Below are 23,620 nucleotides of genomic sequence, written 5' to 3'. Positions count from 1 at the left end.
CTTGGGTCCTCTTTAAGGAGAAAATATTTCACATAAATAAATAGTTGAGTTGGTACGCCAACTTCGCCCATGAGCTACTTCTGTTTTTCCCTTTTACCATGTCTTGCCTTTTCAAACAGAGCAGGAGGGCTTATTACAGAGGACATGAGTGCAGAGTAAATCGGCCGGCCTACAGCAGGCTGAGCAGACACTTTGGTGGTGGATCCTGTACAAAGTATTGGGTTAACAAAACTCACCTTCCTCCATTCCTTTCCAGCACAATTCTATGACTCAATTCTATTTTCCCACACCCCTGAGACACCTCCATCCATCTCATCACATTCAAACAGTGGCTATCGGATTCTCAATCTTCTTAGAAGCAGTGATGATGCATTTGGGTATTTGGAAACCAGAGACCGTTCATTTCTTGTGGGATATATATATACATTCCCTCTCTTCCCTCTTCCTAGTGTTTCTCCCACCTTGTCTAAAGATTTCCCTTTTTTATATAGAATTGCTTTTAACTATTTTGTTGTAAGCCGCCTAGAGTGGTCTTAATCGACTAGATAGGTGGGATATAAACAACAACAACAACAACAACAACAACAACAACAACAACAACAACAACAACAACAACAACAACAACAACAACAACAACAACAACAACAACAACAACAACAACATTGAGTATCTATATAACAGCAGTGGAGGGGGAGGTCTCCCCGGACAGTGAAGATCCTTGTGCCACTCTCTCTCTCTCTCTCTCTCTCACACACACACACACACACACACACACACACACACATACACACGTAATATCCATTTGAAAATTATCAAACTGTCTAGGAAAGCCAAACTTCACAAAGACAGTAAACATGAACTTCCACAATTCCCTGCCACAAAGGAATCACCAAAGCTTTGCGTGTTTTTAAAGAAGAATGAAGAGGACTATCTGGGGTTTGACATCATGGTGAGATGAAACCCCATGTTCAGTGGCAGCCAATCACAGTTGTTGTTGTTGTTGTTTGTTAACAAACTTATCCATTTCATCATGGCTTGTGATACTATTAGACCACATTAAGTGCAGCTATCTTCCAAAAAAAAACCCTGATTATTAAAGCATGAAGGCCAACGTCAGATCTGCACATAGGATGGTTCTTCAATTATGCAGATTGTTACCAGCCTGTGAAACTGCCCGCACGCTCTGATGAACCTCCATGTTCTAAGGCAGTATCTCTGATCCATCCATTCAAATTCACAGTAGCAAGCCCAGGTTTCCATTTTCCCTCCCCCGGGAAGAAACAGTGAATACCAAATTCCCTTCCCACAAGAAGTTAGTATAAGAGGCCCTTTCCAGTTATATACAAGTAAATGTACATATCTCAACTAAGTAGGTTAAGAAAACATTCACAGAGGAAGGGGGGGGAAATCTCACAACCCAGTAAGGCACTCACACTGACATTTTGAGAAACACAACGAACACAAAACTGACAGATTTTCCTCAAATACCAACAGTTGTTTCGCTGGCTAAGACTTCCACAGCATTTCCATATGTTGCCCCCCCCCAAGACTTTCTTACAGAACTTTTCAAAGCGTTTGAGAAAAATCCCTGTGCGGCGAAAGTAAAAGATCACAATTAGCCACCCAGATTGAACCAAAACATAAGCCTGAAAAGACGCGATAAGAGAAACGCACGGCCAACATGACCAGCATATTAGGGGAGTTTCTGTGCTAAGAAGAACCAGTTGCTGGACATTACACTCAAAGGCTTCAGCTAGTACAGAATGTGAAGAGAAACACATGGGTGAACCATTTTGATGCTGGTTTTTCTCAAATATTTGAAGAACAGGGAATGGGGAAGAAGATCAGATCTGAATAACTGGTTCATTCACTCAGCTTAGGGCACGACTGCACAAGGAGAAAAACTGTAGTTCACTCGCTGTAAATCTGCATCAGGAAATTTGGGTTTCCCCAGGTCTGTTTGAATTAAATAGCCACATGGGGAGAGGAGGAAGTGGGCTAAACAGCCTTGTTTGTAGCTTGTTAACGTAGTTCTTCTGCTGCCCTGCAGGAGGCAATGCTAGAGAATAACTACTTAATAAGCTGTAAACAAGGGCAGAGTGATGATTTCCTCTCTTGTTCCCTCTTTTCATTCTCTCTCTCTCTCTCCCGCTCTTTTTTCCTCTACCTGATTTCTATAATTCTTCTGCCTCCATATCTTGGTCTAGTCTGACTCTTATACGTGCTTTCTTTTCCGTATATTCAACCTTAGCTCTAAGAGAGTTTGGAAACTGACTGACTCGTTTATCTTACTGATTAGAGGAGGGGATTTGCTGTGTGCCAGAATTAAGAAAAGCAGAACAATTCCGAGCCTTACCTCTGTCCATTTCCCATTGACTTCCATAAATAAGACACAGAAGGGGTCAGATTTAGAGGTCACATCTCTGTCCAGAAGATTTTGGCCACACACAGAGAGTTCGACTTTGCAGACGCAATACTGTGGCCCTACCGGCATGGAAGGTGTAGAGCTTATTGTATACGCCATTGGTTCAGGCAGCAACGGTTCCTGGCAATCTGTAAGATACACACACACACAAAGTCAATAAAAGGGATTTGGGAAAGAAGGCAAGCAAATAAGCAAGCTCACTCAATGCTTTGTGACATTTCAGTTTGTTCTGAAACATGTTCTGTTTTAGTGCAAGTTTTGGATCCCCCCCCCCAAACAGACAACCACAGCTACCTGTCTCTTTAGCATGTGTTTCTGAATAGACGGGAACAGTATGAGAAAAAAAAATGCATACATGAATAGGGTTGCAACCTATCAGAATATCCTTAAGATCAACCTTCCAGGCCACTCACACCTCTCAGGTTGATGCTGCAGTTTGGCCACCCCAAGGGAGGCCATGACTACGAAGTGGAGCTTCTTGGTGGTGGCCACCTCCCTGTGGAAAGCTCTACCTGTGGAGGTCCACCAGGACCCTTCCCTCCTAATATTCAGGAAGCACCTAAAACATCATGTTTCAGGAAGGCATTTCAGGATACCCTCCCTCTATAACTGTTTGTTATTTATTCTGATTTTTGGCCATTACATTTTGTACAGTGGTGCCTCGCTTGACGAGGATAATCCGTTCCAATGAAATCGCTGTAGAGTGAAATCCTCGTCAAGTGAAATAAAAAAGCCCATTGAAATGCATTGAAAACCGCTCAATGCGTTCCAATGGGCTAAACACCTCAACGTCCAGCGAAGATCCTCCATAGGGTGGCCATTTTCTGATGCCCATGCAGTGAAAAATCTGTCCTAAAGCACAGTGGGGAGCCATTTTACACAGCGGGTGGCCATTTTGAAACCTGACGATCAGCTGTTTTGATCGTCATAATGCGAAGACTCAGTTCCCAAAGCAGGGAACTAATCGTCGGGAATCGAATTTTGCCCATTAAAACATCATTTTGTGATCACAAAACCGATTGCAAAAACCTCATCGTCAAGTGGTTTCGTCGTTTAACGAGGTAATCATTAAGCGATGCACCACTGTAGTTTGTATCTTCCCCACTGCTGCCATCTTGGGTTTTTAGATGTGTTGTCCTTTTCTATGTTTATACTGTATTCATCAGTTGGGTGCTGTTGGTGGTGGTTATGTTTATGTTATTGTTGGAAACCACATGGATGGATGGATGGATGGATGGATGGATGGATGGATGGATGGATGGATGGATGGATGGATGGATGGATGGATGGATGGATGGATGGATGGATGGATGGATGGATGGATGGATGGATCTCCTTTTAACAAACTGGTGGTTCGTGTCTATCTCTACTCCATACTATTACAGATCAATAACTGATGACCACTCCCCCTCTTTCTTTTTGATTAGATCTTCATCTTTCTGCCACCTGGGAATTGTTCTCATGGTTTAGGCACCTCCTGAGCAGAAGACAGCCAGCCGCAAAGAACTGTGAAGATCAACAGGCCTTCATTTCCAGAAAGACAACTTGCTTTGGAGAGTCCTGCTCATTAATGCAAAGGCCCCATAACAGCTGTCTGAGAAGAATCCTTCTCAACTGATTGTGCTCTGCACATTCTCAGGGGAAGCCTTTACTCCTAGCTGCTCTCAGGTGCAAAGAGACGGACCCCAAAAGCTAACAGCACGTACCAACTTCTGAAGCACAACCTGTTTGAGGACTTCTCAGTATTTGGCTTGCTTATCAAGGGGCACTGGGATGTGTCCCACCCTCTCAAGAGGCTACGGTGGTCAAGAATCGAAACAGGACCTTTATGAAATCATTTCATCAACTGTGGAATCTCCTCCCTTGAGGAAATTTGATCCCCTTGAGGTGAGAGATCAGCTCCTAGTCAGAACTTGGAAGGCTTGCCTTCTTTCGGACATTTACTCCAAACCTGCTAGCTAAAAGCTTCTCAGAGTTGCCATCCAGAAGGCTAACTGTGCCCAACTTTGGAAAATCCAGCCCTTGACTCACTACCAGTCTTAAGGCACGTAATTATACCGCCAGCTTCGTTCCAAACCACAGTTTGATGATAACATCATCCCACCTCACAGGGCTCTCTCACAAAGACAGCCAGTGTGTTTACCCCTACCATCTTCAGTAGGACTTCCTTGCCAATGCACACTCCTGCGTTTGGGACTGAAAACTGTAAACATCGGCATGACTCACTCTGGAGGCTGAGCGATTCAAACCATCAGTGCTAAATATTATTAATAATATTCATAAATGGCTAGTGCTCAGCTTACCCCTCCAGCTGGCAATAGCTGTGTCAAGTGTTTGGATTTCACTTGGATGGCCAAATGTTTTGTCACTGCATCCATCTTACCAGTGAGGTAGGGGCACCAGTTATTTATATTCTCTCGTGTGTGTGTGTGTGTGTGTGTGTGTGTGTGTGTGAGAGAGAGAGAGAGAGAGAGAGAGAGAGGCCCAGAAGCGAGTTGGAATTTAGTTTTAGTCTTTCCACATTTAGGCAAACCTTCCCCCGGGGTGGGTAGGGTGGCCCAACATCCTCTTTTAGGGAGGGCAGTCATCTATTTGAATGGATAACCCTCCTTTGGAAGGAGTGATCCCTTCATCTCTATAAGGGAATTAAAGACAAAAGAAGGGAAAAGAGGGAGAGCAGAGACCTTGAGGTCACCTATCTGCACCAAGGATCATTAAAAGGCATTTCTAAGTTTGAATCAGGACAGATGCCTTAGCATAAGTAAGTGTGTGGGTTTGCTTTTTGTTTGAACATTCTTTCTGTAACTATTTTTTTTAATGCCTGCTCTCTGTTTGGCTGATCTGTGTCTGTTTCCTCCTTATTGCTGTCTCCGTTCTGGTCCATATGTGTATGAATAAGAATAATAATCATGTGTCATCAACACAGTTCTGAATTATGGTGATGCTTTCCAGGGAGAGAACATTAGGAAGTGGCTTCTCCTTCCCTTCTTCTGGAGGCAATTCTGAGACTGTGCAGCTTGCCCGAGGCTACCCAGGCTGGCTCTTCTCTGGAAGGTATAAGCAGGAATCGAACTCCTAACCTGTGATTCCGCAGCCAGAGATTTAAACCACTGAGCTGAAAGGCACAAAAATGGAGTTTCATGCAGAGTGAGCCAGATTACACCCATACCTGATGCTGATCCTCAGTCCCAGAATCCCTTTCTTCCTCCCTGGGCAGCAGAAAATTTCAGTTTTGTTAATAAAAGTTGTGCCTTGGGCTATACCGTTAATGGCAGTTGAGCAGAGAAGGGTCTGCCCAACGGGGAGAAAGTCTGATATCATTGGCTGCAAAGTTATCAATCATCCACTGGCCTCCAATCGAAAGAAAGCTTCAGGCCTCTGTTTCTACAGGTCTGTTTTAAACAAATTACAGACTAGCAGGGAACATTTTCACCTAACACTAATGTGTGTATTTTAATTACCCTTTCCATGCCAGCGAGCCTTAAAATAAGCAAGCGGGTTCTATTTATATCACATTGTCTCTTTTTTTTTCCACACCAAAATCAAATGCAAAAGGGCTGCCCTGGAAGAACGCATGAATGAAACCAAGAGGAAAGTCTGATCCGTCAAAAGGTGCACTCTACGCCCTAACATATGAATAGAGGGGCAGGGTGATTACTGCAGCTGGCTGGACAGCTCGGTGGTTTAGGTCTCCAGCTGCAGAGTTAGAGGTTGGGGGTTCGATTCCCCCACGGTTATGCCTTCTGCAAGTAGAGCCAGCCTGGGTGGCCTTGGGCCAGCTGCCCAGGCCAACGACATCCCTAGAAGAAGGGAACGACCAACCACTTTTGAGTCCTCTCTCTCTCCCTGGAAAACCCTGGAAAGGGTCAGAATTCATGGCCTATGATGATGGTGGTGGTGGTGTTTATTGGGCACCTTATCCAAGTCAATGGAAGGCACCCCTTTTGCCTTGAGTATGTCCTGCCGATGACATGGGCGACTCTGGTTAAGGCTTTTCATCAGATTTCGTGGCTAGAGAAAAGCTTGACCCGGTGAGCAGAGAAATGCCTTGCCCATTATGAACAGCAACTTTGGCTAGGAATCCAAGAAAATACTGTTATTTAGAGCCACTCAGACAGAGAGAGAGAGAGAGAGAGAGAGAGAGAGGCTTTACCATGTTACACCGCCTTTACTGAATTTTGGGCCGAATCTTTTTCCCCAGTTCGATGCACGACCCCGTGCAGACCGGAGAGCCGATTCACACCCACCCTTCCAGCAGTGATTCAGGGATCTGAATTTTACTACTAAGGTCTCAGCATGTGTTACAGAGACTATAAGTGCCAGTTAATTAGAAAGGGGAGTGGACTATCTGGGAATTTGAGGCTACTTGCCTCTGTGAGTCTTGGTACTTCTGTTGTGTCTCAAAAGGAGAATTGTAACCAGAAATTCAAAAGTTTGCAATATCCAAAAAAACAACTGCTACATTCTGTTGGCTTTGTTAAGGTGCACTACAAAGGAAAGGGACAAATAAGAATCAAGACTTGTCCGTTTCACATTTTCCCATCTCAGAATGTTTTAAAACTCAAGTACTTTTGTGTCATAAGAATAAGAGGGGGGAAAATGCAAACTTGTCCATTCTTAGCCAGGAAGAGCTGGACCATAAAGAAGGCTGACCGCTGAAGAAATGATGCTTTTGAATTGTAGTGCTGGAGGAGACTCTCGAGAGTCCCCTGGACTGCAAGGAGAACAAATCTATCCGTTCTGAAGGAAATCAACCCTGAGTTCTCACTGGAAGGACAGATCCTGGAGCTGAGGCTCCAATACTTTGGCCATCTCATGAGAAGAGAAGACTCCCTGGAAAAGACCCTGATGTTAGGAAAGTGTGAAGGCAGGAGGAGAAGGGGACGACAGAGGACAAGATGGATGGACAGTGTCATCGAAGCGACCAACGTGAATTTGACCCAACTCCGGGAGGCCATAGAAGATAGGAGGGCCTGGTGTACTTTGGTCCATGGGGTCATGAAGAGTCAGACACGACTTAACGGCTAAACAACAACAAAGCCAGGAAGAACCAAATGAAATTCTCACACTTGCTCGAGTAGGAAAGCAAACCTCTGCTCTATACAATGGAGTATTTAATACCTTCCAGGGAAGGTATTTTGAAGGCGGTAAGAAACCGCTTTAGTGGCTCTTCTGAAAAAGAAGTGAAGGCGGAGCTCAGAACAGCTTTCAAAAGAAGATCCTGGGCCCATTTTTTCCAGCACTGACAGCACATCTCTGAACACCAAACACATCACACGCCAGACGAACAGAAAGAGCTCCCTAACGCTCCTTTTGTGGAGAAATGCGAGCCGGGAGACTTAACTGGGGATTAGAAAAGAGTCTTGTGAGTTTGCTCCCGGATTGAAGATACGAGTTATTAAAGAGTCTGAGCTCTCGCAGAAATGAGAGGATTTGGAAAAGAAGGAGAAAGTGGGGGGGGGAGTACCAAAGGCCAAACGCGCCCCCAGAAGGTGCTTCTTACCTTCAATCTCGATGGATTTCTGCAAGCTAAAGATGGAACACATCCTGGCTTCTCCGGGAGGGGTGGGGGGGGGAGGCAAAAGGAACAACAGTGGAGGTTCCAGGCCGGTTTCCACACACAAGGACGTACGTGGAAGGAGGCGGCCGACCAGGCAGCCGTGACTGGGCTGGAAGGGAAAAAAAGACGAGCAGAGGGGCAGGAAGAAAGGAAAGATGTAATTAAGGAAAAGTAAGCCTCACTCAGTGGAAACCGCTGAGTTGCAGAGTTGTGAGTGGATAATCACCCCTTACAGACGGGCAACACGGAGCTCTCGGCGATAGTAATCACACACCACAGGGTTAAATACAGATTTTTTTTGTTTTGTTTTGTTTCAGAAATCATCCTCCAGCTGGCTCATCTGGCAGAGGAGCAAAAAGAGGTGCCAGGCGCTACCTAATTGGGCTCTGCTCCTCATAAAGAACAGGGTCAAAGTGGGAGGTTTGGTTTCCAACTGCACCCTTTTAGGCTGTTGGGCGGAAGGGCTGCCTGGTGGAAATCTTAGGGGTTGTCCCTGGGGGGTCGGTCAAGGGAGGAGGGGGCCGTGCCAACGAAACAGGGCATTTGGAGGGGCACCGGTAAGCATTCTGGCTCCAATGATCCATACCCAGAACAACTCTGCCCACCCCACAGGCTCAGGCGGCTGGGTTAAATCATAGTTTCTCTTGAGTACGCACAGTTCCCGACTCGCTCGAGAAGTGAGATCCCATTTTCTCACTTCATCTCCTAGAATTCTTCAAAAATGAAGAATCTCAGCAACACCAAGGGGGCACAAGGTAGAGACTGAGTTTTCTCTCTTCCTAGGGTTGTTTTTATCCTTTAAAGGCTTTAAAAAAAATTAAAGGTGACCCACCCTAAAAGCAGAAGACTAGTTCTCTCTGGGGCGCATGACTCACACTTCTCCCTCCTCTCATCCCCCCCCCCAAGGATGCTTTTGGAGGGTGCGGGAGTCAAAAAAGGTATATAACTCTCCAAGAACCAAAGGGGAGGGAAACACAAACACACAACCCTGGACTCTTGGAAGCTGCTCACCACTGAACTAACTAGAATGAGACAAGGATTTAAAAGATGTTTACCAAGACTTAGAGGGGATGAAACAACAGCAACTTGGCGACCCACAGAGCAGGTCTCAATTTCCCGTCATGTGCAAGAGAGAAAGGATGTGGGATGGAAAAGGACTGAGCATGAGGCCATGTTCCACCAAACAACACCTCATTCCCACGGTGCCGCCTCTCCCTGTCTCACCTTATTCCAAAGAGATTGGACAACAACTCCTATCCTTTCCAGTCAACATGGCCAATGGGAGTTGTAGTCTGCCACCTCTCCAAAGAAGGGAATTAGGAAAGGGAAAGACAGAGGGGGAAACGCTGGTCACTGGCCCTCCCACCGTCCGCACATCAAGTGGAGAGGTGCTAAAGCTCTTCTGTAAGAACATCCTCTCCTGCTGTTCCAGATCCCGCGAGGGTGTTAAGACGGTCTCCTTAGCAATGAGCCGCAGCGAGTCACCACGCTGCTCCTCGCTTTTCTCTTGCCAGCGCATGGATTCCAACCCAGCCAATTGCTCGGTTGCTAAATCGGATTCTGCCGCTCTAGGCTCAATTTACGCCAGGGAACAAAGCACTTGTTCAACCAAGTGAAGTGAATCAGCGTCTCATGTGCTCATTCACCTGCAAAAGATGCTTCCCAGAGAGTAGAGTGTAGGCATTTTTTTTTAAAAAAATAAACCCATGGCAGAAAGGTGTTGTGGTGGTGGTGGTGGGGAAAGCCATGTTGTGTCACCGTAAAACTGAAGAGATTTGTCAGTGACTACCAAAGCAGTGCACAGCCTGAGGCAACCACCGCAGGCTTCCGACTCTTCCTCCTGCGCTCGGCCATTCCCCTCGCCTTCGTCCTCCTCCTGACCATTCCCCTAGGCCACAGAACAGACCTGGAGCAGAAGCTGCTGACTCTGAAGTCCGTTGGAGGTGGGGCGGTAAATGGCGCTCTGGTTTTCAGCCTGAACTTCAAAGGCGCTCCCCCAAGTGCTGGAGTATTTGGGGCTAGAATTCAGCACCCCGGACAGCTCAGAGGGCAACCCAAAGAGGGTTTACTGCCCCTGAAAAATGGTCCCTCAGTGGGTCAGGGCTGCACATTCCTAGCCATGAGGCAGAGGGAGAAATCGCCTCAGGCGGCAGATGTTGAGAAGCGGCACCAAGACTTTGGAGGGAAGGACTGTGTGTCTCATGAGCTCTTTCCCAGCCCGGGTGTGTGTGTGTGTGTGTGTACAAAAATGAGCAAGATTCTTTGCTAGGGGTCAGACCCAAGTACTCACCTATATATTCTTCCAGAGTGTGAGAGGGTTTGTGAGAACCTCCATTCCCCTCAAAACAGGAGCCGATCATGTGGGGTGGGGAGTTTAGGGCAATTAAAGAATGCTTAATGCAATGGTATCACATAACGCTTTCTGTCTTGAGATGCCTCCTTTCCACCTGAGAAAGGAGGAGACGCTCAACAATCCCAACAGCGTCTTCCTTTCAGTCTTTCTCTAAAGGAGTCCTTTACTGCCACGGGCCATAAGGAGTGGATCACCCTTCCTCTAGTCCTTGACAAACCTCTGTCTTCGGAAGGGGAAAATCTGAAAATAAATCCCATAGACCTCAATGCAACGTATGAGCAAGAGAACACACAGGGGTGCTGCTGTAAATGTCACGTCTTGCCGATAAATGTTAAGATAACAATACAAGGTGTTGACTCGCTAAATTCAATATATTACATCCTGGAGGGTTTTTGTTCGTTGGTTGGTTCTTTCTCTCTCTCTCCTCAACACTCATTAAGTCCAACTACTGACTTCGTAAGTGAGAATGCTGTTCAAAAGGTCAATTAAAAGCCGAGATTTTTTGCAACCACATTGAAGTGACGGGAAACGGAAATCCATCTTTCACCAAAATACACCTTTGAATCTCCCCAATGTAAACAGAAAGTCAAAAAGCTGGGCCAAAAATTCAATTCTGCCCAGCATCCCATTTCTAAATGACCAGCACCTCATTAAAGCAGCCATTAAAGCAGCCATTCACATACAATTTTCACCTACACGTGTAAATCGGCAACAGAATTTTCTTAGCCCCTTTGTCCCACTTGGGCTACCTGTGTGCCCCATTATTGATGACATGCACCACAAAGCCAGTTGTTCAAAGCACAGTCCACGGTCAATGTCACTGCGCCATGTTGCACCAGGACAGTATTGGAGTTTCTACAACCTCACATGCTTTTCTGGGCTGGGATGATGGTCAATTTATTCAGCACTAACTAATAGTTCCCTCCTGTCTCTGATTTCAAGGAGAGCCCGGCTTCTCTGCTCTGAGCTCCTTTCCCTCGTCAGAGTCTGTCATTGTTGAAAGCAGTCACGTTTTGTCAGCTTTGCTGTTTGATCTGTTCAACTGTAAGAAACGAAACCTTTTACAGTATTCTTTCTTCTACAAATATCTCAGAGTGAGCCTGTAAGTGCCAGTTTATGAGAAAAAAAGGGGTGGACTACTCTGGAGTACTTGAAGCTATTCTGCTCTGTGAATCCCTACACTTTTCCTGTATAGCTAAAGAAATTCAAAACTCTGCCACAGACGGGATGAAAGACATGGAATGTGTTCAAACAGTTCTTGGACAGCTGTGTAGAATTGGGGCCCAGGAGAGAGGCTAGAAGGCATTCAGAACAGCAGCAGGGGAAAGAGACTGGGACCTTAAATCAACTAATAACTAATAAGACATGACAAGATGTTCACATCAGAGAGCAAACAAGGATCGCTTCCCTGGCACTGTTTCTGGTATCTCTCCTTTTCATCGCGCTCTCTCGTTTTCCTCCATTACCCAGGGCATCGAGCCAAGGAAAGCTATTCAGCAAAACTAATCCAGAACAACTCCCTTGGGTTAAAGAATAGGGGGATGATAAGAAATATGCTTGTACATCTCAGAAGGGTTACAAAGCTGCATGGACCTCACTCGGAGCGGACTCCACGGGCCTGCCATTCTGACGAAGGCACCCAATTGAATCCATCCATGCCAAGGATGGGAACTCTGTGGAACTGTCCGCTCTTTCCAGGCCCAAAGGAGTCGATTTCTAGACCCAAGTGGAAAAACCGCACCTCTGAGGAATGTCCCTCTCGGGCAGCTCAAGAGGCTCCACACGGCAATTCGGGGAAACCCACAAAGCCCTCTCTGCATCCTTTTCTGCCGTCCAAAACAAGAGGGAGGTGCAGGTAAAGCTCAAGGGGGTAGAACACGGGGCAAGGATGAAGCTTGCCCCTTTCACAGAAGCCCACCCTGAGCCATGTGGCACAAGTTTGAGAACGGTGCAATGGTCAGAGCGCTGGGCTCAGGAGACCTGAGATCCAATCCGTGGCGAAAAAGAGAAAGTCACCGGGAGATGTGGAATCAGTGGATCCTGAGGTCTCCGTTTGATCAACCTCACAAGGTTCACAGTGAAGATATAGCAGGGAGGAGAAGAGCAAACTCGGCCAATCGCTGAAGGAAAGGGAGACCAGGAATGGGATCAATAAGATCAGATCAAATCACGTCTGTCCAGCCGCAGAGATCTGAGCTTCCACTTGGCTCTTAGGAAACACAACACACCTCTCTCTGTGTGCCAAAGGCTGGCTATGCATTAGTGAATTCAACGTGCAGGCACGCAAGCACACCCCTCTCCCCATGGCAGCTGGTAAACAGCATCATTACAACAGGAAGAGCAAGATGTGAAAACAGAGAGCCCGCAACAAATACCATCAGCAGTTTGGAGAGTTTGTGCGGTTTCAGAGACCTGTGTCTATAACACACAATGCTTGCAACTTATTTGGGTGTTTGGAAACCATGCACCTCCCTCCATGTCAACAGGCCTCAAGCAATCCTGTTGGAACCTCCAACCTCTGGAGGGCCACAAGCTGAGAATCATTGTGCTTACACACACTCCACATGTCTTAACACAAGAAGGGCCAACCTGGCTATTAGGCCAACTGAGGGATCCTGGGGGGGGCTGTAGAAGTCCTTGAGCCATTCCCCCTGAGCTTTCCATCTTCCTTATTGTTGTGAAGGCACAGCTGTGTCATCTTTGTGACCGGACCACCTCCACGTACCTTCTGCACCCTCCTCCTCTCCCCACAATCTCAGCTTGGGGGAGGGGTCAGAAAGGGGTTTCCGCTCTCCATTGCAAAGAGGCTGTTTGGCCTTTGCCGCCTGATGGCTCCAAGGTCAGCGAGGCCATGTCTCCCCAGAGGGTTTTAGTCCGAACTTTCCAGGAGATCTCAAACGTGCTTGGCCCCCTTCCCTAAAATGGGTCCAGCACCCTGGACAGCGCTTTTGAAAGTCCAGACTACAATGTGGAGCCCATGCACCACCCTGCTGCCATCTCCATCTCTGATTCAGACACCATGCCAAACCCTTTAAGCACCACGGGGTAGCGCATCTGCGCTGGTTCAGACTAGAGAAACTACAGAAACTGAGAAGCTACAGAGCAGGTGTACTGAAGTAGCATGGAATGGTTTTAACTGAGGATCTTAGAAAAAGAGAGATGCATCCATGTCTTCGATGATACACCATAAATTGCGTCCAGATGGCCACACAGCCTGGAACTGCTTGATAGCTCAGTGGTTTAGGCCTCCGGCTATAGAGCCAGAGGGTTGGGAGTTCAAGTCTTCCCTGGGCCTCCTTGATGGGGGCTGGACTCGATGATCCAGAGGGTCCCTTCCAGCTCAGCCGTTCTAAAATGGTGATGATAGCCTACACTTCCAAAAAGCCAACCATTTATTTCAGTTAACTGACCAAGGTAAGGGGTTGTTATATGTTGTTAAGAGAACCAGGAGAAGCAAGCCCCAATTTATTTAGCAGAAGGAGAGGAAGGAGAAAAGGAAGAATGAAGCAAGCAGAACACGTTAATTACAGCAATTTTCCAACATCAAATGAAAAAGTCTTGTTGTAGTAATAGAGATGTGAGGGCTCATATCTCACAGCCGATTGGGTAGTGTCAGCGCACTCGAATTAACCCCTCTGCTCTCAGATTCAATAAGGCAAGACGCCTGTCAGTTTCCACCTTGCTACCCAGCCACACGGGTCAGAGGGCACAACCCAGCGCACTGTTCGAAGGGGGCTCCTCTTAAGACATAAAAGCCACATATCCTAGCACAGACACGCCTGACTCTATACATTCTTTCTGAATTACAGTGGGCCCTCGACTTACAGACGGCTCAACTTACAGACTTTTCGAGTTACAGACTTCTCTGGCTGCAAAATTTAGATTCGACTTGCAGCCGGAGAATCGACCTATAGACCAGAAAAAAAAATGGAACAAAAATAGAATAAAAACTGCCAGTTGTGGGATTAATCAGTTTTCAATGCATTGTAGGTCAATGGAGATTCGACCTACAGACTTTTCGACTTGCAGCCACCATTCCAATACGGATTAAATCCTTAAGTAGAGGGTCCACTGTAGCTTGCTCTTGTTTTGTGATTGGCCTTTAGGGGGCAAACAAGGGTTTCCTTTGCAAATCTCCAGGCTCGCCTGAAAGGAAAACACAATAGCAGGAAAGAGGCATTCCACTTCCTGTGATATTTGATTTTCAGTATCTTTGCACAGGTAGACAGGTGGAACCTGGGTAGAAAAGATTTGTGGGGTTAAAAAAAAACTCCAGCTCCCAGAATTATGTACACACACACACCTGTAGATACCTATGTTTTGCTCACCTGGAGAAGGGCCTGTCTTCCCCACTGCACGGTGGCAGCATCCCTCATGTCCCCCCCACCCCACCCACAACAGGAAATCATGTGTCCAGAGGGAGATAAGCAAGAGGGACTCAATTCCTATAAGGCACGGGGTTGCACATGTTTAGCCTAGAGAAGACTGGGCAGTGACATGAGAGCCTTCTTCCAACGGCAGAAGGGCTGTCACAGAGAAAGGGGGAGTGGACTTTTTCCCTCTCCCAGCCCACAACAAATGGGTACAAGTTACAAGAGAAGAGATACCAACTCAACCTTAGAAAAAATGTCCGGTAGTAAGAGCTCATCAATGCAATGGGCTGCCTCGGAAGATGGTGATTTCCTTGGAGGTCTTTAAAAAGAGGTTGGATATGTTGCTGAGTTTTGGATTTCTGGTAAAATTCCTTTTTTTGCTATTCAGTAGACATTTAGAGAATCAAAGAGGAGAACAGCGACAAGTGCCCTCAGAGTCTAAACTTTTCTCTTGAACTTAAAGGCTCGAACGCTCAGCCCGAGACCTTTGGAAGAATAAAGAACATTTCTTTACTTACAGAGGCCTGAAATTACAGACTTGTGTAGGCTGCTTTCTTTACTGCACTCATACTGACAACCAACCAAACAGATCAACAGCAAACAAACCACAGCCACCAACAGACTAAAGAGAAGGGAAAGAAAGCTCAACAGAGAGGCAGGGCTCTCTTTTCATTCAGAGGATAGAAGGAAGGATTGGTTAGTGCTTGCTAGATCACCACCTCAGCCCAGAAGAGTCCCCCCCCCCCCAGTCATTCAAACCACAGGCAGCATGTAAGGCTGCAAACAAAATTCTGACAGGAGGGCTGGTTGTCAGAGATGCTTCGCTGTGGATGCCGTATACTGTACGGACATGGGGCTGAACTGCAAAACCCCTGGCATCCTTTCTAATTCTAAAATTCTGTGATTCTGAGTATGATCCTAAGCAGAAACCACTGGAATTTTTAAGAACATGGGAATCAGCCCCTGAATGCAATTTTCTACAGGAAGACCCATCCTGCCTTATCGAACCCAGGATCCAGCAAAACTGACCTTCAGTACAAAGTCCACCTAAAATCAGATTTAAAAACTAAACAGTAGCCCCAAATGACAGCTCATGTGGTTCTCTCGAAGGCCTGGGGAACCCCTTGCCTATGGACTGGGTTGGTTTTGCCAAGTTCTCCCACCTGGCCGGCACCTTCTTTTGTCCTTCTCTCTCGCTGGTGATCCAAGATAAGAAGAAGGTATTTAAAGCCAAAGAAATGTCTGGGAAGCCAAGCTCTGTTTTGGAGCTCAGGAAGGGGGTGCGTGTCAGAGACCTCGTACTGGCACCCTGCTAAACCTGAGAGGTGGCAGACGGGTGGCTGGGGGAAAACCCAGTATGAATCTGGAAAAGGAGTCCTGTCCTGAGCACGGGATCCGAAGAGAGAATCAGAAGCACAGCCGAAGTCATGCAAGGTGGAGGTAAACAAGGAACAGAAGCCCTTTCAGAGAGGAGGATACCGGAAACGAGGTAGCGGGAGCACACACGGTTCACCAGCCAGCTGGATTCCACCGAAGCCAAATCTAGGTTGCAACCTGGGTCCTCTAAAGCAGTGGGTCCCCAACCTTGGGCCTCCAGATGTTCTTGAACTACAACTCCCAGAAGCCTTCACCACCACCTCTTCTGGTCAGGATTTCTGGGAGTTGAAGTCCAAGAACGTCTGGAGGCCCAAGGTTGGGGACCACTGCTAAAGCAATGGCTCCCAAGCTTGGGTCCCCAGATGGACTACAACTCCCAGAAACCCCAGCCTGCACAGTCAGGGCTGAAAGCTTCTAGGAGTTTTAGTCCAACAACATCTGTAGAGCAGTGGTCCCCAACCTTGGGCTTCCAGATGTTCTTGGACTTCAACTCCCAGAAATCCTGGCCAGCAGAAGTGATGGTGAAGGCTTCTGGGAGTTGTAGTCCAAGAACATCTGGAGGCCCAAGGTTGAGGACCACTGCTCTAGAGAACCACTCCAAACAAGCGTTCAGCCCAACTTTCCCAAGCTTGATCTGCCCAAAACAGGACAGCCTCAACTTTAGCATTTTCCACCTCTACAGATTGTTTAGGCTTGATTTGATCTCGGACCCCCTTGTTCTTTCTTCTGGCCGTCCGGGGTTTCCGCAAAGCTCTCCACCAGCACCACAGTTCAGACGGATCTGTGATCCCGCCCCCCCGGTCAGCTTTCTTAACTGTCCAGCTTTCACACCCATATACGATGATTAGAAATACATGAGCGTGGATGGGCTTGGTCTCAACTCTTCAAACTCCTGTGTGTCTTGCAGTGGCTCCAGGATTCTGTACAAAGCCCTGTAAGATTCTGCCCAGTCTGGCATCTCAGCTGAGCGACCATGATATTGATGGGAGAGGCCCTTAAGAAGGCAGAGAACCCTAGCAAAACAGTAACACGCACGTCCAAGCTTGGGAATCCCGGTGTTCAAGGACCACAACTGCCGGAAATCCTAACCACTGGCTGTGGTCGCGAGAGCTTTTGGGAGCTCCATTCTGAGAACGTCTGAGGTCTCAAGTTTAGGAATTACTGAGCTAAGACATCGCTGTACTGCTTCTCAGCGATCTTCTTTAGCTATGAGGATTACTATATTTAAGGCACCAGAATGGCTGATGCCGTCTTTCTTGCAGGGAGAACCGGAACAAACGGGAAATTCCAGGGATGGGAACTGGAGTCTCTGGACTCGCTGTGAGGTCGGACTCTGACTCAGAATGCAGGCACCCACTCCCTTTTTTTCTGGGGGAAAGAAAGCCTTGCTTTTAGTAGGGACTTGGAATTTGGTACCGAAGACCGGCCAACATCCCTGGGAAGTTTATTGTGCTTTCCGAAGGAGAAAGGACACCACCTTCTTGAGAAACGCACCATACCTTGTGGGTTGTATTACAACTCCCATCATTCCCATCCATCAAGCAACTACTTGAGCAAGGCTGAAAAAAGGAGAAAACGTCAAGATAAGAAGGGGGTGTGGGTGGGTGTGCACACACATAGGGTGTGTGCAGATGTAGAAAAGAAAGCAACAAGGTTTGGGAGCAAGGATGGGCATGGGGGACGCCTGACATGTCCAGCTGCAAAGGAAGGTAAGCCCCTAAGGTATCCCCAGATTAATCTAGATGCCTTGGGAACTTCGCACTTGCTCAGAGACACTCTTTTCTATATTCCTGCTCCAAAAGCTTGCATCGTTTTAAGCCTTTCTAAAAATTATATAAAACCCAGAAGGCGCTTTTCAGGGCTTAGGTACCGACAGTGGAACAGAAACGTAACAGCAACAGGTTGAATCTTCGAGGTAGGAGAGAATGCCTTGGCAAGACCCGCGTTCTCCTCTCGGCCACGGCGATCCGCACGTCCTCCGTGCCTCAGAGGTGCAGCACAGCTGTTTTTAACAGCAGCCGGAACGCGATGACCCACCGGGGCTCGCCAAACCGCGGGGCTGGGTCAGACCGCCATTGCCCCAACTTCCTTGCAGGAGCAGACCCGAGTCCGGCCCTGTGTAACGTGTGAAGCCCCACCAGGGTCTCCCGTCCCCCTTCCCCGACAAAAGAGGCAGTTCAGAAGGAACCCCAAGTCTCCCTCCGAGCCCCCACCGGCCCCGGATCGCCCCGGCCTGAGGTTTGCGCCCTGGGCGCACGGCGCGCCTCGCAGCTGCTGGAGAGGAACCCGGGTCCCGGGAGTGGGTGGAAAGGGACCATCCCTGGGGCCCAACCTCAGCAGAGGCGCTTTCAGTCCCCGCCAGCCTCCCCCCCCCGCTTCCTCCTTACTTCCAGCCCCGGGGGGGGGGGGTCCGGACTCGTCCGCCGGAGGCTTCTCACCACCGCCCGGCCACCGCCGCCGCAGGCATGCCCGGAGGCTCCGAGGGAGGCGCGCCCAGCTCTCCGCGGTTCAGAGGAGCCCTCGAGCGGAGCTCATCGCCGCCGTCTCGCCCCGATCCGCCGTTCCTCCGGGGCTACTCCGGAGGGCTCCTGCCCCGCTCCTTGGCGCCGGGCAAAGTCCCGGAGAAGTGCCGGGGAGAGCCGCCCGTTGCGCGCCCGGTGCCAGCAGCCGCGCGGAGACTTCCGCCTCTCCAAGCGCGCTCCACGGCTGGGCGGCCTCTGGCTCCGCGCGAGCGAGGAGACGAGGGCGCAGCGCAGGCGAGGAACCGCCCGGAAAAAAGGCGAGGCTGCCGACTCGCTTTCCCCGTCCCGCCCCTCGGCTTCCCTCCCTCCCTTCCCGACCGACACTTTCGCTTCGGTGCGCCTCCGGGTCCCCCCTCTCCATCGCCGCCCAGGGAGCGCTGTGCCAGGCGCCGCGTTTGCGCCGAAGTAAGGCCCACCCCGGAGTCCCGGGGGGGGAACGGTGGAGTAAGAGCCACGCGTTAAAAGTAAGCCTCGAGATACCCCGGAGTAACCCTTGTCGAGGAGGAGGAACGGAAAAAGAGGCAAGAACTTGAAACTGGCCCGGAAACTGCACGTTACGTATTGCCCTGCGATGTATTCTCGGTTCTACTGTATGGTGTAGAACCTCGCGATTCAGTACAGGCTATCTTGGGGTCAGGCCGGATGCTAAGAAATGTCTGGGACCCAATGAGACCAGCAGAAACACCGCCAAATAACGGAAACTGTATGAGACTCAGCCACTGGAAAAGGTACAGCTGCTCCCTGCTCGCAGAAGGAGTTGAGGAGTGTCTGAGAGGCAGGCCGATCAAGAAATACTGAAGCAAATGAATAAAGATCAAGAAACCACCAAACACATTCAGTGCAGAAAACTAGAATCCTTCTGACACAGAAGGAGAAATGACAAGTCCGGGTCATTGCATCTGATCATTCAAGGGAAGATAAACAGGGAAATATTTGCAGGAAGAGTTAGAACTTCTTAGCTAATTATCCCCAGAGACTGGATTGAATGGGAAACAACCCCTCTGTTTAGAAGGGCTGCATGCGCTTTCAGACAGCCATGGGGACGTTCATTATCCGGGAGCACAGGAAGGAGAAGAAGTCCAGAAAAGAAACTTTTTGCAGACTCCAACCAGCCTCTCGGAGTCTTCCCTTAATCCAACTCTTTGAATAAATCCAGAGGCATAGAGTTTGAGAAGGTAGAGGCACCAGGAGGTTGTTCGGTGTGGATTTTTAAAACTTGGCACTTCACCAGATCCTTTAAGTCAAGGACAGGGAACTTTGGCCATCGAGATGTTTCGGCGTTTAGCTCCCATTGGTTCCCCAGCATGGCCAATGGTAGGGAATTCCCCAAGGTAAAGCTGTTAATATTTAGAAGATCCTGTTCATCAGGCAGTTCAGTCAGGGTGGAGGCAGAAATAGTGGCCCAGTGTTCCTTGCTATTGCATGTGAAACCAACATGCCATGGGTTAGCTCCCATCAGGGGTGGGCTGCTGTGAGCCTCCCAGGCTTGTTACCTGCAATGACCGCCAGTCTTAGCAAACATAACACATATGGGAGGGAAAGAGCTTCAGGCCCCTCAACCCAAGCAACGCTTGATCCTGTCAACAGAAGACATCCACCCGGCCGCAGATGGCAAGAATCCTCCTCTTCATTTTTTTGCTAGTCAATTGCCAGTGGAAAATAGACTGTGGGAAAGCGCCCCCGTATGGCAAAAGCTTGTATTTCCTGTGTTGGAGCTAAACGCAATATTCAGTGGTTCCATCAAGCTTGAAAAGCAAGAAATGAGTCGTTAGCAGAGTTTCAAAAAGTGACTTTCTTGGATGACAGCCACCATAATCCCCCAGCCGGCCTGACCATTGCAGGATGCTGGGAATTTCAGTTTAGAAAAGTAACTTTTCCAGAGGGGCTACTCCTGATGCTACAGATCCCAAGTTATTCCTGCTAAACAGACTCTACATTGCACTCTTTAGCTGCATTTTGAGAGCACATGACCTGCCATCATACAGGATTCCATAGGACGAAGGCAAGTCCTTTAAACAGCTGTCAAGAATGGTTGTAAGTGTGTAATGGTTGTAACCATTGGGCGGTCCCTTTCCTGTTTACTCAACAGGCGGATGTTTATTCCCGTTTGCTCATTTGGATTGCAAACCAGCAGAGATCGGAGGCCTCCGTGGAGGATGTTCTGTCCTTCAAAGAATCCGTGGCCTCTGTTCTTCCCAGTCTGCCAGAATTTGCCTATCCACGCTTGTACTGTATTTCTTCACACTCATTGGGTCCACATGGCAACTTCCTGCTCCACCCATTTGATTGAAATGGCATTTATAGGCTCGCCCAGGTTTGGGTGTGTCAATGCCATAATACACACCGAATTACACTTTGCCACATCTTGTCTGTACACATTCCTCCAGCCGGGTTAAAGAATGACAATGGAAAACAGGAATTTACCTGCCCAAATCAAGAAAACAAAACAGAACAAAATTGCTCTGTGTGTTTTCCAGTATTTTGAGTCTTCCAGCTTGTCATGGACACACTGTTCCTTCTCTGTTCCACCAGGACTACACGCTCCATTTGCTAATAACTGAAGAGAGGATTTAGCCAAAGGGAAGCCAATTGAACCTACTTCCGTGCAATATATCCCACCCAAGGCCATGCATATATACATGCATGGCCTTGGGTGGGATATACGTATTGCACAGAAGTAGTTTCAATTGGATCCAGTTTGATTTACTCCTGAGAAAATAGTGTTGAAGTCTTTCAAATGCTTCCCTTTGGTTAAATCCTCTCCTTGATTTATATCTATGCATGGCCTTGGATGAGATGGGAAAGGCCAAACTACACATTACACATCAGTAGTCATTAGAAGGGGAGACTCCCAGGGCTTGGGGGATGTTAATTTTCTAAACTACAACTTCCATAATACCCTAACTAGCCATTTTACTCCCATCAGAACCCTTGGAAGTAGAGTAGGTTAAGAGTTAATGGATTGGTCAACGCAGGGAGCTGCATGGTTGACATGAAATGTGATCGGAGGTCTCCCCACTTCCCAGAGACTGAAGAGCAACAGCCTGGGACCTCCCAGCTATTGGACTTCCGTACCACTTGCAGATGAGGCAGATGAGACATGCCATCCAGAAACATCTGGACAGATGCATTTTTCCAATTGCTACCCAAAGCCATGGCACAACTATGGCAAATGCAATTCCAGCTGGTAAGTCTCCATTTTATAGGCATGCACGCTATACTATCATGTGTGTGCATGCATATAAAACATCATAAACAAAGATACACATTTTGGCAAACTATCGATAAGACATTCTGCTTGGGGTCACTTTACTGTTTCAGAGGCCTGGGTTCAGCAGTATCTGGGAAATGAGATGTGCAAATGAAAGCCTGTGTTTACATCCAGAAGACCTATTGCAAAACAAAGCAAGCAAATTGGTAAACAACAGGGGTTGTCGAGAGCTCCTGCAATGACAGCTAAATGTCACCTCAAGATAGGAGAGCACTTTTCAAAGACTTCAAAGGTCATCCTACAGAAGAGGGACAGGACCTGTTCTTGATTATCCCGGAGTGCTGGACACCTCATAGTGGGTTCAAGTTATAGTAGGAAATCAGATTTTAGGCTGAATATCAGAAAAAACTTCTTAACTGCTAGAGCAATACGACAGTGGAACTCATGACCTCAGAGGGAGGTGGTGAGCGCTCCGGCGCTGGAGGCCTTCTAGAGAAAATGGGACCACCCTCTGTCAGATAGACTTTGATTTAGGTTCCTGCCTTAAGCGGGGGGGGGGGGGGGGTTGGACCTGATGGCCTTTGAGGCCCCCCTTCCAACTCTTATTATTCTAGGAAGCCCCTCCCTAATTACACATGCTTTGTGTAATGTACAACTTGGCCCTTAAGGGATCCGAATTCGGCTCCCGCTTCCCGCTCCACGTTAGATAACCTGCAGAGGGTGGATCATGTCAGAACAACAACGAGTCCAGTCAAAGCTTTTGGACGAGATGCAAAGTGAAGTCAGGCTGCTGGAAAGGTTAAAACCACACGGAGAAAAACTAATTGGATTTGACTGGGCGATCTGAGAAAAGCTCGCGTATTGGCTTCTGCTCTGATTCATGCTAACTCTTGAGTTTATGCAGCAGCTTGACAATAATAAGCATGACCTTGGAAAAGTTCTTTTTGTTTGTTTGGACGAGCATTTCCGGAATTCCACAGCAATTGGTGGCTGGCAACTGCAGGAGAAGGTCGGCTAGAAAGCCACATTGGCAAGACTCAGTTATGTCTCCTCACAAATTTCTGCACTGAAATGGAATCCGGGGGACTAGAATCAGAGAATGATTGAGTTGGAAGGGGGCCCTCTAAGACCATCGAGTCCAACCCCCTCCTCAAGGCAGGGATTCAAATCAAAGTCTATCTGGCAGAGGGTGGCCCCATTGTCTCTCGATTTCCTCCAGCGCAGGAGCGCTGACTACCTCCCTTCGAGGTCATGGGTTCAATCGTCATACGGCTCTAACAGTGAAGAAATTTCTCCTGATATTCAGCCCAAATCTGACTTCCTGTCGCTTGAGCCCAATGATTTCGTGTCCAGCCAGCTTGGAAGGAAACAGGCCGCACAGCGGCAAGTCTGATTGTTCGGGTTCGTACCTCTGCGAAAATCGCCCAATGCACAGCAAACTCGGAGAAGACCGATTTCCCTTAACCCAAGAAACAAATCTTCCTAATTCCACAAACACCCAGCTATCAGATATAGACACCCTAGACAGTTCAACGAAAGTCTGCTAGGAGATGACAGGCTACCACCAAGAGGCTTTAAAGGGACTTACATTTGACTGCATTATTGATTTTTTAATTAGCAGTGATGAACACAACTCAGTGGACGGGAGGGCCTTGGGTCCTGATTTCCAGGAACTTTAATGACAGTGATTTTACTTTTATCTCACCCTCCTGCTGCTACTCCCCTCCCTCCCATCTCTCTTCAAATTCTCTTCCAGTCACATCAGGCAGATCAGAACAATGACATTTCTTTTAAAGAAA

The 23,620-nt window shown here is 48.0% G+C and overlaps 1 protein-coding gene across 2 annotated transcripts in view; it reads right to left on the bottom strand.

Annotated features, from left to right (window-relative positions):
* Nucleotides 1-23,620, bottom strand: part of CPNE2 (copine 2) — a 68,196-nt gene that overhangs the window by 42,347 nt on the left and 2,229 nt on the right. The window contains exons 1-2 of one of the 2 annotated variants that reach the window (XM_020806107.3): nucleotides 18,476-18,613; nucleotides 2,357-2,553 (exon numbers count right to left, since the gene is read on the bottom strand). In XM_020806107.3, coding sequence (XP_020661766.2) covers nucleotides 2,357-2,524 — 168 coding nt within the window. In that variant the 5' untranslated portion in view covers nucleotides 2,525-2,553; nucleotides 18,476-18,613. Of the gene's footprint in view, nucleotides 1-2,356; nucleotides 2,554-18,475; nucleotides 18,614-23,620 lie in introns of those variants that run through there. The other variant, XM_020806108.3, reaches the window with a different exon arrangement.

Source organism: Pogona vitticeps, chromosome 10, assembly GCF_051106095.1.
Source record: "Pogona vitticeps strain Pit_001003342236 chromosome 10, PviZW2.1, whole genome shotgun sequence".
Taxonomy (NCBI): Eukaryota; Metazoa; Chordata; class Lepidosauria; order Squamata; family Agamidae; genus Pogona; species Pogona vitticeps.
Note: the sequence above shows the minus strand (reverse complement) of the source record. Positions and strands in the feature narration are given on the sequence as shown.